This window comes from Neoarius graeffei, chromosome 11 (genome assembly GCF_027579695.1).
Source record: "Neoarius graeffei isolate fNeoGra1 chromosome 11, fNeoGra1.pri, whole genome shotgun sequence".
In the NCBI taxonomy this organism is placed as follows: Eukaryota; Metazoa; Chordata; class Actinopteri; order Siluriformes; family Ariidae; genus Neoarius; species Neoarius graeffei.
In genome coordinates, this window is record NC_083579.1 from 53,489,918 (window position 1) to 53,503,440 (window position 13,523).

The 13,523-nt window shown below is 42.8% G+C and overlaps 1 protein-coding gene across 2 annotated transcripts in view; it reads left to right on the forward strand.

Moving 5' to 3' along the window:
* The first annotated feature begins 1,358 nt into the window (after positions 1-1,358).
* zgc:174356 (uncharacterized protein LOC100137120 homolog) overlaps positions 1,359-13,523 on the forward strand; it is a 47,980-nt gene continuing 35,815 nt past the window's right edge. For both annotated transcript variants that reach the window (XM_060934207.1, XM_060934208.1), the window contains exons 1-3: positions 1,359-1,553; positions 4,601-5,327; positions 12,202-12,299. In XM_060934207.1, coding sequence (XP_060790190.1) covers positions 1,437-1,553; positions 4,601-5,327; positions 12,202-12,299 — 942 coding nt within the window. In that variant the 5' untranslated portion in view covers positions 1,359-1,436. The remainder of the gene's footprint in view (positions 1,554-4,600; positions 5,328-12,201; positions 12,300-13,523) is intronic.

Below are 13,523 nucleotides of genomic sequence, written 5' to 3' on the forward strand. Positions count from 1 at the left end.
AAAAACCTATGTAAACAGGAAAAACACAGAAGAGTTTGGTCGCATCTAACTACAGCCCCAAAAAATACCACTGGCCATGCTGAGCCTAGCTACATTGCTAACAGGAGTGACAGCGTGTCTGACTGACTGGGAGGTCGCGCAAAGCTCGGAGAGGTACGGATCAGCTCGTCTCAATTCAGAGAAGAACATATTTCATTATGGAAGTACAGTGGACTGTTCCTTTAATTTCTAGTTTTGTAGTTTACCAGTAAATGTCTACAGGCAATTGACATTATAACCGCATGAAAATCCAGGTCAAAGGTCGCATGTCATTCCTCGACCCAAAATATAAAATGTCTACTGATATTGTAATATGTGGTAGATATTTACAACAAACTGCAAAAAAAAATTCTGAATGGAATAGAAAAATCTGAATTTTCAAACATGTAACTTTTTATATGTTAGAAATTTCATTCTGGTCTAATTCTATTTATTGCAATAGGATTCCAAGTACTCTATAAACATTCCATTCTGTTATGAATCAGAAAAAAAATATAAATCACAGCATTTTAATTTTTTTAAAGTACTTCATCTACTTCAACAGTGTTACACAAAGATCGATACATAACAGTGTGTAAATGTCACTTAATTCCACAAGGTGTCGATAATGGTGGACACCGGTGAAAGTGATCACTATTATCGGCACATCACGTGACTTCTCAAACGTGCGTTTAGATGCAAAATGGCGACTGTCAAATGAAAGAGTAAGAAACAAAGTAGGTTTTGACAAGGAGATCATGAAATATCTGTGAATTTGATAAGTAAAAACATGTCCATGATCTTTCCACCATGCTTACCTGCGATGATAATGTCCGGGTTTTCCTCAACTTGCTGATCGTGCTAAAAACATTCCATCTCAGGTGACGAGCTGTGTCATCAGACAACAAGATCAAAGGGCGAGGCGGGTCTTCTGGTTGATTAATTAACCAATGATAACTGTTGTAACTGAAACTCACCTTTGTAAAATTGTTTTTTATTGGTAAATCTGAAAAGGTGTCAATAATTGTATCCGCCGCTCTATATGATTCTGATATAACCAGAAACTGGCTGTATTCTAAAAGGCTTTTTCTTTTTTGTAACTTTGGTAGCCTGGGAACAAGCCCTGCTAATCAATGTACACTGTGAAACTTGAGAGTGAGTCAGGTACAGTACTGTTAAACAATTTTACAGCCAATGACGAAGGTTTTTTCCTGATAAGAGCAGGTCATGACTAAGCCACTTCCTGGTTTTTGCAGCTGATATGCATGTGACTTCACCAAAACAGTGTGACTTTCCTTAGATAGATAGTGGTTTCATTTTAGAAATTGAGAACTAAAGAGAAACACATCGCTGCTTGTGTGACCTTACATGGCACATATCCTTCTTTGTTAGTGTATCCTTTAACCGTGAAACAGAAGATGTCACAATGTCTGGAGAAGCTGAGGAAAACTGTTACAGTGGAGCCGGCAATTTTCTTTTACATGACCAGCACTTTCATCATGCAGCCAGCTTATCAACAACTGGTCATGGACAAGGTAAGTGTTGAGACTGTTCCTTTAGGCTGTCTGTGTCCTACAACTGCTTCAGAGAGAAGAGGGAGAGGGACGAAGATTAATCAAGGTTGATTCTAGCAAAGTGTTTTGCTGTCACCTGAAAAAAAAAACAGGTCAGCAGGGTGTAGTACGAGAGAAGTGCATGCATGAGGTGCAACAGTGCTACGTTGCACTCAAAACCCAGAACAATAGCAAACATTAATCAAACTGAAATGACCATGACTCTCAGAGATCCCAGAGCAAAACAAGAAGGCTTTGTAATTGTTTGTGTTCTAGATTAAATTGCTCAGATATACTGGCCATCATTTTCTGAGTTTAGCTGTTGAGCTGATCTCCTGGGATTTTCACACAACAATCTCTAGAGTTTACTCAGAATGGTGGAATAAAGGAAGAAAAAAAACATCCAGTGAGTGGCAGTTCTGCGGATGGAAATGTCTGGTTTATGAGAGGGCTCAATGGAGTATGGCCAGACTGGTCTGACAGACGAACTGAGCTACAGTAACTCAGATAGCCACTCTGTACAATACTGGTAAGCACAAAAGCATCCCAGAATGCACAACATGCTAAACCTTGCGGTGGATGAGCTACAACATCAAAAGACCATGTCAGGTTCCACTTCTGTCAGTCAAGAACGGAAAGCTGAGGCTGCAATGGGAACAGGTTCATCAAAACTGGACAGTTGAACACTGGCAAAACAGCCTCATCTGATGAATCACGATTTCTGCTGAGGTACAGACATGGACCTGCCTTGTGTCAAACGTCCAGGCTGGTGGAGGTGGTGTAATGGTGTGGGGAAGGTTTTCATGGCACACTTTGGGCTTGTTAATACCAATCAATCATTGCTTGAATGCCACAGCCTATTTGAGTATTGTTGTTGACCTTGTCCATCCCTTCATGGCCACACATCCAGCACGATAACTTTTTCACAAAGCAAATGTTGTCTCAGAATAGTTTCATGAACATGACAGAGAGTTCACTGTTCTTCTGTGGCTTTCCCAGTCACCAGATCTGAATCCAATAGAACACTTTTGGATTTGGTAGAAAGGGAGAGCTGCAGCATGAAAGTGCGTCTGAAAAATCTGCAGGAATTGCGCGATGCAATCACGTCATCCTGGATCAGAATCTCAAAAGAATGTTTCCAACATCTTGTGGAATCCATGCTACAAAGAATTGAGGCTGTTTTGAGATTAAAGGGAAGCCCTACCCAGTATTAGTATAGTGGTCCTAATAAATTTTTCAGTAATTGTGCATACATTCAAAGGGATGTACAACCCCGATTCCAAAAAAGTTGGGACAAAGTACAAATTGTAAATAAAAATGGAATGCAATAATTTACAAATCTCAAAAACTAATATTGTATTCATAATAGAACATAGACAACATATCAAATGTCGAAAGTGAGACATTTTGAAATTTCATGCCAAATATTGGCTCATTTGAAATTTCATGACAGCAACACATCTCAAAAAAGGTGGGATGGGGCAATAAGAGGCTGGAAAAGTTAAAGGTGCAAAAAAGGAACAGCTGGAGGACTAAATTGCAACTCATTAGGCCAATTGGCAATAGGTCATTAACATGACTGGGTATGAAAAGAGCATCTTGGAGTGGCAGCGGCTCTCAGAAGTAAAGATGGGAAGAGGATCACCAATCCCCCTAATTCTGCGCTGACAAATAGTGGAGCAATATCAGAAAGGAGTTCGACAGTGTAAAATTGCAAAGAGTTTGAACATATCATCATCTACAGTGCATAATATCATCAAAAGATTCAGAGAATCTGGAAGAATCTCTGTGCGTAAGGGTCAAGGCCGGAAAACCATACTGGGTACCCGTGATCTTCGGGCCCTTAGACGGCACTGCATCACATACAGGCATGCGTCTGTATTGGAAATCACAAAATGGGCTCAGGAATATTTCCAGAGAACATTATCTGTGAACACAATTCACCGTGCCATCCGCCGTTGCCAGCTAAAACTCTATAGTTCAAAGAAGAAGCCGTATCTAAACATGATCCAGAAGCGCAGACGTCTTCTCTGGGCCAAGGCTCATTTAAAATGGACTGTGGCAAAGTGGAAAACTGTTCTGTGGTCAGACGAATCAAAATTTGAAGCTCTTTATGGAAATCAGGGATGCCGTGTCATTCGGACTAAAGAGGAGAAGGACGACCCAAGTTGTTATCAGCGCTCAGTTCAGAAGCCTGCATCTCTGATGGTATGGGGTTGCATTAGTGCGTGTGGCATGGGCAGCTTACACATCTGGAAAGACACCATCAATGCTGAAAGGTATATCCAGGGTCTAGAGCAACATATGCTCCCATCCAGACGACGTCTCTTTCAGGGAAGACCTTGCATTTTCCAACATGACAATGCCAAACCACATACTGCATCAATTACAGCATCATGGCTGCGTAGAAGAAGGGTCCGGGTACTGAACTGGCCAGCCTGCAGTCCAGATCTTTCACCCATAGAAAACATTTGGCGCATCATAAAACGGAAGATACGACAAAAAAGACCTAAGACAGTTGAGCAACTAGAATCCTACATTAGACAAGAATGGGTTAACATTCCTATCCCTAAACTTGAGCAACTTGTCTCCTCAGTCCCCAGACATTTACAGACTGTTGTAAAGAGAAAAGGGGATGTCTCACAGTGGTAAACATGGCCTTGTCCCAACTTTTTTGAGATGTGTTGTTGTCATGAAATTTAAAATCACCTAATTTTTCTCTTTAAATGATACATTTTCTCAGTTTAAACATTTGATATGTCATCTATGTTCTATTCTGAATAAAATATGGAATTTTGAAACTTCCACATCATTGCATTCCATTTTTATTTACAATTTGTACTTTGTCCCAACTTTTTTGGAATCGGGGTTGTATAAAAGTTCAGGATAGGTGGTTCAGGATAGGTACTTCAGGTTTTAGGAAGAAATCTACTGTTAATCAAGCAAGAAGAGTTGAATGTCCTACTCATAGTGAAGCCAATAATTTACAAAATTAATACTAACTCTACTGTTTTTCTCAATATCTATAGGTTTGCCAAGAACTATACAAGAACATATCCATATGCAGGGACTCTGAGCACAGAAAGAATGAGGAAGTCGAGGCACGGTCCTCCTACATCCTGCTGATCTTCACAGCCATGACCAGTTTGGTATCTATTCCCCCAGCAATGATGTTGGGCTCCTGGTCTGACCATGCTGGCCGCAGGTCAGTGATGGTGTTGCCTTCTATACTCTCACTGCTGAGTGGTGGAGTGCTGTTGGCTATGGTACTAGTGCAGAGCATGAGTGTCTATTGGTGCCTGCTGGCAGCCGCCTTTATTGGCCTAACTGGTGGCCATGTTTCCATTTTCCTCAGTTCTTTCAGCTTCCTAGCTGATATTACCAGGGATTCCAGCTCGAGCCGCACTCTGCGTATGGCCATAGCTGAGTCTATGATTTTTGTAGGGGGTGTGGTGGGCTTTCTCCTGGGTGGTTACCTGGAACAAGAGGTTGGCTTGGTGGCAGCTTTTGGAGCCTACATCGCCTGCCATGTTTTAGCCATATTCTATATCCTGCTGTGGCTACAAGATCCCAGGCCAATCAACAGTACTTTAAGCATCCTTTCTACTGAAAATGAAGAACAAAAGTCTGGAGGGTTTATTCTGAAGTATGCCAGGCTGTCCTTTAGGGCAGTGTTCAAAAGAAGGCCAGGCCAGGATAGATTGAAACTACATCTTCTCATACTGTGCACCTTCATAAACAACCTCATAGCTATTGGTGAGTACAAGAAAAATCTTTGGTTCAGTAAAACAGGAAAAGATAAGTTATATAAGAAAATGTACAGTTTTATTATTATTATTATTATTATTATTATTATTATTATAACTCTATAGGGAGAATAACAGCAATGACCAACAAACAAGGTCTGAGACACTTTTAGATGGATCTTGGCGAGATGCTCTTGTCCACTTGTGACGTTCTTGGGAAGGGCTTTTTTCTTGCAGCACTTTCAAACAGGGGCGGCACGGTGGTGTAGTGGTTAGTGCTGTCGCCTCACAGCAAGAAGGTCCTGGGTTCGAGCCCCGGGGCCGGCGAGGGCCTTTCTGTGTGGAGTTTGCATGTTCTCCCCGTGTCCGCGTGGGTTTCCTCCGGGTGCTCCGGTTTCCCCCACAGTCCAAAGACATGCAGGTTAGGTTAACTGGTGACTCTAAATTGACCGTAGGTGTGAATGTGAGTGTGAATGGTTGTCTGTGTCTATGTGTCAGCCCTGTGATGACCTGGCGACTTGTCCAGGGTGTACCCCGCCTTTCGCCCATAGTCAGCTGGGATAGGCTCCAGCTTGCCTGCGACCCTGTAGAAGGATAAAGCGGCTAGAGATAATGAGATGAGATGAGACTTTCAAACAGCTTGTTATGAATGTACATGCTTATCAGTTGATTCTGAAACTTGACAACCACAAGCATCAGCTAAACTGGAAAAAAAAATCCATTTTTATAACTGTAATGCGGCTTTTTCTAGACTGCTTTTAAAAGTTAACTTTGGGTCGTGGGAGAAGAGAACATGAGGACAGCTTTTCTGCTCACTCGATTCACTTTAATGTCTGCCACAACTGTAGGACAACTGACAACTCAAGAATGTGACACATGACCTCCTTACCTTACATCATATCATTCTGCCAACCTTAACCATCACTAACCTTACAGACAAGGTGTATCATATTAAGTAGTTCCTGATCTAAATGAAGGAAGAGAACACAGCCTCCACATATACAGTATGCAGTATGTGCTGTAATTACCATTAATGAAATTATACCAACTATTTCATTAAAAGAGGAAAATCAGATAATTCGCCCAACAAATGACACAAAAATTAAATCTCATCTTGCATTACTTAGGGAGGTCAGTCATGTTGGCACATATACATTTGAGAGAAAATTACAATGAGTTTAATTGTTAGCACAAATATAAATAGTTTCAAAAATAAATTATTTGTAAAATTGAAATGTGTGCAATGTTTGTTTCAGATAATTTTTACACATTTTCTAAACAGTGCTAATAATTCTAGAAGGCACTATATGTTTGATTTTTTTGCAATACCTTTATTCACTGAATAACATAAGAAAGAAAAAAGAAAGAAAGCACAACTTTATTCATCACATACTTGTGAAATTTCCTCTCTGCATTTAACCCATCTGAAGCAGTGAAAACACGCAATGCGCACACACACATACCCAGAGCAGTGGGCAGCCATGCTAACAGCGCCCGGGGAGCAGTTGGGAGTTAGGTGCCTCGCTCAAGGTCACCTCAGCCCAAGGCCATCCCATATTAACCTAACCGCATGTCTTTTGGAGTGTGGGGGAAACCGGAGCACCCGGAGGAAACCCATGCAGACACGGGGAGAACATGCAAACTCCACACAGAAAGGTCCTCGCTGGCTGCTGGGTTCGAACTCAGAACCTTCTTGCTGTGAGGTGACCGTGCTAACCACTACACCACCGTGCCACCCACATTGAAGTGATTTGAACATTACAGCATTCAATAATATTCAATATACGAAATCCCGGTAATTTACTGTAGTAAATGCTCTAAGATGTGTGATTTATAAATGGACTTCTAGTGCTTAGGGCTTAGAGCTTAGCCCATTGTGAAAATGGTTATATCATTTGACCACAACATACAGCTTCAAATGAAGTGATTAAGAAGCATTTCAGCCTTTATGTATAGATTTTGTACTGTAGATCACTAAAGGATGGTCCATGGTTCTGTGCTAGTCATTTAAAGCAACATTAAGGAGGAATTTTATCTTAAAATACCAGGTTCAAAAAAAATGTGATGGTATATTGACTTGTAGTAGGAAGAATGACTTGTCTTCCATTCCAAGTGACCAGTTCACCATGCATAGCACTATGTGTTATAATGCGTAATGTTTTATGGCACTGTGAGAACTGCAGAACATTTTATGGCACCATGGGCAGCTTCCAAAATTGGGCAGTGACACTACCTATAAGAAGCTAAATCAGTATTTTCAGTACAGACCTCATGGCAGTCGAGGTAAAGAGACCAAAGAAGATGCTGTCAGAGAAACGCAGGAAGAGAAAAAGAGAGAATGACCAAGCAAGGGACCAGACAAGAGTAAATCTTGGACTAGCTTGTTCTCACTGGTGAGAGCTAAGAAAGATAAAAGGCTGCAAGACAGATGCTGAGCTAGGCTTCTTTCTGTTCAAGTAGTAAGTAATATTACATTAGCTGCCCTACTATGTGTTGTGGTGTTGCACTTGCTTGATGTTTGGCTGTGCTGGCCAAGTTGTTGACTCACTAGCTTTTGATCATAAGTCAGTCCATTTTGACAGGTTAGCTGATAACTACATCTTGAGGTGATGTTAGTAAACTTTGGTACTGGTAATAAGTGCTCTTGCATCAGTTGCTATCTAGCTTTGTTGGCTAGCTTGCCACCCAAGTTTGCATCAACTTTGTGTCAGGGGCATCCGAGTTTTTAAAGTTAATTTAGTTGACTAGATGTTCTTTGCCGGCTAGCATCCCCCAACATTAGATATGTTGGTGTTATGGTTCAGTTTATGTTAGCTTAGCATACTACTATTCCAAATTGTTTGCAATCTCATTCATCTCATCTCATTATCTCTAGCCACTTTATCCTGTTCTACAGGGTCGCAGGCAAGCTGGATCCTATCCCAGCTGACTACAGGTGAAAGGCGGGGTACACCCTGGACAAGTCGCCAGGTCATCACAGGGCTGACACATAGACACAGAGAACCATTCACACTCACATTCACACCTACGGTCAATTTAGAGTCACCAGTTAACCTAACCTGCATGTCTTTGGGCTGTGGGGGAAACTGGAGCACCCGGAGGAAACCCACGCGGACACGGGGAGAACATGCAAACTCCGCACAGAAAGGCCCTTGCCGGCCACAGGGCTCGAACCCAGACCTTCTTGCTGTGAGGCGACAGCGCTAACCACTACACCACCGTGCCGCCATTGTTTGCAATATTTGTGCAAATTTTGATTTTCAGCATGGATGGAATTATGAAAATAAATGTCTGAGCATGCATGTTTACTTCAAAACATAAGTAGTGAACTGGCTCATGGCTAACAGGAAAGCAAGGACAATCTGACAGCAGAGCGTACATCCCTGCCAGTATTATTTATGAAAGATTGTGATGTCGGCTGTAACCTTTTCAGTGTTATACCTGCCTCACAGAGATTTGTAGTTTTTCCAGATGACAGAAGTCATCTAACCTGTCTCAGGCTAGCATGCAAATAAATAAATTTCTCACACCAAAGCATTCGCTCAGTCTTTGTCAATCTCATGCTAAATAATACTTGAAAACTTGCTACTTTGCAAAGCATCTTCGCTAGCTTGTAATAGATTACACTGTCCAATGTATATTATGTGCAGTATGTGCCTATATCATGTCAATTACACACATATTCCACAGTCAAATGATTGGCAAACAATAGCCTGAAAATGCAAACACAGGATTTCAGCAAAACTAAAACTTATTATTTTTGTTATTATGCTGTTCATCTCCACTGTCACAATCAATAAAACTATGCAGTCATATTTGTGTAAAATCTTGTAATATTATTCTACCTAGTCAGTCGACATGGTTCTTTGGCTTCTGCCAGTTCCGTATCCTTCAGCTTCTTAAGCAAATACACGTGTACAGCTGTCCATGAAGGGAATGATTTGTATTTATGGCAGTGGCAAAAAAGTGAATTATATTCCACAACTGTACGGGAAGTGCAGGAGTGAAAAATATAAATTCTAGCATATTGGGGCTTTAAGTCAAGGTTTTTTTTTTTAATAAATAAGGCACATTTGGAAAAAGTACTTTTATCTACCAAAGTCATGTACAGAGGTAGCATAAAATCTAAGGATTACAGAGATTTTAAAAGTTTATAAACGGAATGAAAGTTTTAAAAAATCACAACATGATAATAATAATAATAGGCGGCACGGTGGTGTAGTGGTTAGCGCTGTCGCCTCACACAGCAAGAAGGTCCGGGTTCGAGCCCTGTGGCCGGCAAGGGCCTTTCTGTGCGGAGTTTGCATGTTCTCCCCGTGTCCGCGTGGGTTTCCTCCGGGTGCTCCGGTTTCCCCCACAGTCCAAAGACATGCAGGTTAGGTTAGGTTAACTGGTGACTCTAAATTGACCGTAGGTGTGAATGTGAGTGTGAATGGTTGTCTGTGTCTATGTGTCAGGCCTGTGATGACCTGGCGACTTGTCCAGGGTGTACCCCGCCTTTCGCCCGTAGTCAGCTGGGATAGGATCCAGCTTGCCTGCGACCCTGTAGAACAGGATAAAGCGGCTAGAGATAATGAGATGAGATGAATGAGATTGCAAACAATTTGGAATAGTAGTATGCTAAGCTAACATAAACCGAACCATAACACCAACATATCTAATGTTGGGGGATGCTAGCCGGCAAAGAACATCTAGTCAACTAAATTAACTTTAAAAACTCGGATGCCCCTGACACAAAGTTGATGCAAACTTGGGTGGCAAGCTAGCCAACAAAGCTAGATAGCAACTGATGCAAGAGCACTTATTACTAGTACCAAAGTTTGCTAACATCACCTCAAGATGTAGTTATCAGCTAACCTGTCAAAATGGACTGACTTATGATCAAAAGCTAGTGAGTCAACAACTTGGCCAGCACAGCCAAACATCAAGCAAGTGCAACACCACAACACATAGTAGGGCAGCTAATGTAATATTACTTACTACTTGAACAGAAAGAAGCCTAACTCAGCATCTGTCTTGCAGCCTTTTATCTTTCTTAGCTCTCACCAGTGAGAACAAGCTAGTCCAAGATTTACTCTTGTCTGGTCCCTTGCTTGGTCATTCTCTCTTTTTCTCTTCCTGCGTTTCTCTGACAGCATCTTCTTTGGTCTCTTTACCTCGACTGCCATGAGGTCTGTACTGAAAATACTGATTTAGCTTCTTATAGGTAGTGTCACTGCCCAATTTTGGAAGCTGCCCATGGTGCCATAAAATGTTCTGCAGTTCTCACAGTGCCATAAAACATTACGCATTATAACACATAGTGCTATGCATGGTGAACTGGTCACTTGGAATGGAAGACAAGCCATTCTTCCTACTACAAGTCAATATACCATCACATTTTTTTGAAGCTGGTATTTTAAGATAAAATTCCTCCTTAATGTTGCTTTAAATGACTAGCACAGAACCATGGACCATCCTTTAGTGATCTACAGTACAAAATCTATACATAAAGGCTGAAATGCTTCTTAATCACTTCATTTGAAGCTGTATGTTGTGGTCAAATGATATAACCATTTTCACAATGGGCTAAGCTCTAAGCCCTAAGCACTAGAAGTCCATTTATAAATCACACATCTTAGAGCATTTACTACAGTAAATTACCAGGATTTCGTATATTGAATACTATTGAATGCTGTAATGTTCAAATCACTTCAATGTGGGCGGCACGGTGGTGTAGTGGTTAGCACGGTCACCTCACAGCAAGAAGGTTCTGAGTTTGAACCCAGCAGCCAGTGAGGACCTTTCTGTGTGGAGTTTGCATGTTCTCCCCGTGTCTGCATGGGTTTCCTCCGGGTGCTCCGGTTTCCCCCACACTCCAAAAGACGTGGTTAGGTTAATATGGGACGGCCTTGGGCTGAGGTGACCTTGAGCGAGGCACCTAACTCCCAACTGCTCCCCGGGCGCTGTTAGCATGGCTGCCCACTGCTCTGGGTATGTGTGTGTGCTCATTGCTCGTATGTGTGTGTGTGTGTGTGTGTGCGCGCATGTGTGTGTTCACTGCTTCAGATGGGTTAAATGCAGAGAGGGAATTTCACAAGTGTGTGATGAATAAAGTTGTGCTTTCTTTCTTTCTTTCTTTCTTTCTTTCTTTCTTTCTTTCTTTCTTTCTTTCTTATGTTATTCAGTGGTGGCACGGTGGTGCAGTGGTTAGCGCTGTCGCCTCACAGCAATAAGGTCCGGGTTCGAGCCCCGTGGCCGGCGAGGGCCTTTCTGTGCGGAGTTTGCATGTTCTCCCCGTGTCCGCGTGGGTTTCCTCCGGGTGCTCCGGTTTCCCCCACAGTCCAAAGACATGCAGGTTAGGTTAACTGGTGACTCTAAATTGACCGTAGGTGTGAATGTGAGTGTGAATGGTTGTCTGTGTCTGTGTGTCAGCCCTGTGATGACCTGGCGACTTGTCCAGGGTGTACCCCGCCTTTCACCTGTAGTCAGCTGGGATAGGATCCAGCTTGCCTGCGACCCTGTAGGACAGGATAAAGCGGCTAGAGATAATGAGATGAGAATAATAATAATAATAATAATAATAATAATAATAAATGCATTTATGAATAATGTCGGAAGTAATTTAACATGTTATTTCCCAGGAGCTCTATGGTACATATGTGTGCCATTTGTAATGAACCGACCTAATTTCCTGTCATTAAAACAATTCTAACTCTGGGAATTTATCAGTCAGGCAAATGTGAGTGCGCTGGCTGAGCTGTCTGTTTGTGTTGATAATACTTCTAAGCTCTTTTGAGCATGGTTATAAATGCCCTCTCTGGGTGTTGGTACTCTCAAGCCCAAAGTGACAGAGAGAGAGAGAGAATAATGATATGTGCTTTTTTGTGCTTATGTCTCCTCAGGGGATATTTCTATCTTACTGCTCTATTTGATGTATGAGCCTAGAGAGTTCACAACTGTAATGTTTGGAGTGTTTAATGCCACCAGAATGTTCTTGTTGGTAAGTGGCTTTGTTTCTACAGACTCATGTTCTGTCTGATGAATCTTGTTTTTTGTATAAGTAGATCAAGGCATGGATCTCAATCTAAAATGCCTGCAGTGGTCCGCACCATGACTTCAGACATCCATTCATATGCCAAAATAAATTTCCCTTCCACTCTATCTTTGCTTGCTTTTTTAAACTCTGGACAAATTAGCAAAGGGCATTTTGGGAACGTGGCCTTAATTCAATTTGATATGCAATTTGTAGACTGGAACAGTGCATTTCTGTCTTCCATTTAGAGACACGAGCTAGATAGAGGTGGATTTGAACATTCAGGGGGTACCACCCTATAGCAGACCCTAGTTTAAAACATAATTAGTTCAAGATTCTTGGGCCACTACATAGCTCTCCAACTGTCTCGTCTCGTCTCGTCTTCTTCCGCTTATCCAGGACCGGGTCGCGGAGGCAGCAGTCTAAGCATGGAAGCCCAAACTTCCCTTTCCCCAGACACCTCGGCCAGCTCCTCGGGAAGAACACCGAGGCGTTCCCAGGCCAGCCGAGAGACATAGTCCCTCCAGCGTGTCCTGGGTCTTCCCCGGGGCCTCCTCCCGGGGGGACATGCCTGGAACACCTCCCCAGGGAGGCGTCCAGGAGGCATCCGAAAAAGATGCCCGAGCCACCTCAGCTGGTTCCTCTCGATGTGGAGGAGCAGCGGCTCTACTCCGAGCTCCTCCCGAGTGACTGTGCTTCTCACCCTATCTCTAAGGGAGCGCCCAGCCACCCTGCGAAGGAAACTCATTTCAGCCGCTTGTATCCGCGATCTTGTTCTTTCTGTCATTACCCAAAGCTCATGACCATAGGTGAGAGTCGGAACGTAGATCGACCGGTAAATTGAGAGCTTCGCCTTTTGGCTCAGCTCCTTCTTCACCACGACGGACCGGTAAAGCGACCGCATCACTGCGGAGGCTGCACCGATCCGCCTGTCGATCTCACGCTCCATCCTTCCCTCACTCGTGAACAAGATCCCGAGATACTTAAACTCCTCCACTTGAGGCAGGACTTCTCCACCAACCTGGAGAGGGCAAGCCACCCTTTTCCGGTCGAGAACCATGGCCTCGGACTTGGAGGTGCTGATTCTCATCCCAGCCGCTTCACACTCGACTGCAAACCGCCCCAGTGCATGCTGAAGGTCCTGGTTTGAAGAAGCCAACAGGACAACATCATCCGCAAAAAGCAGAGATG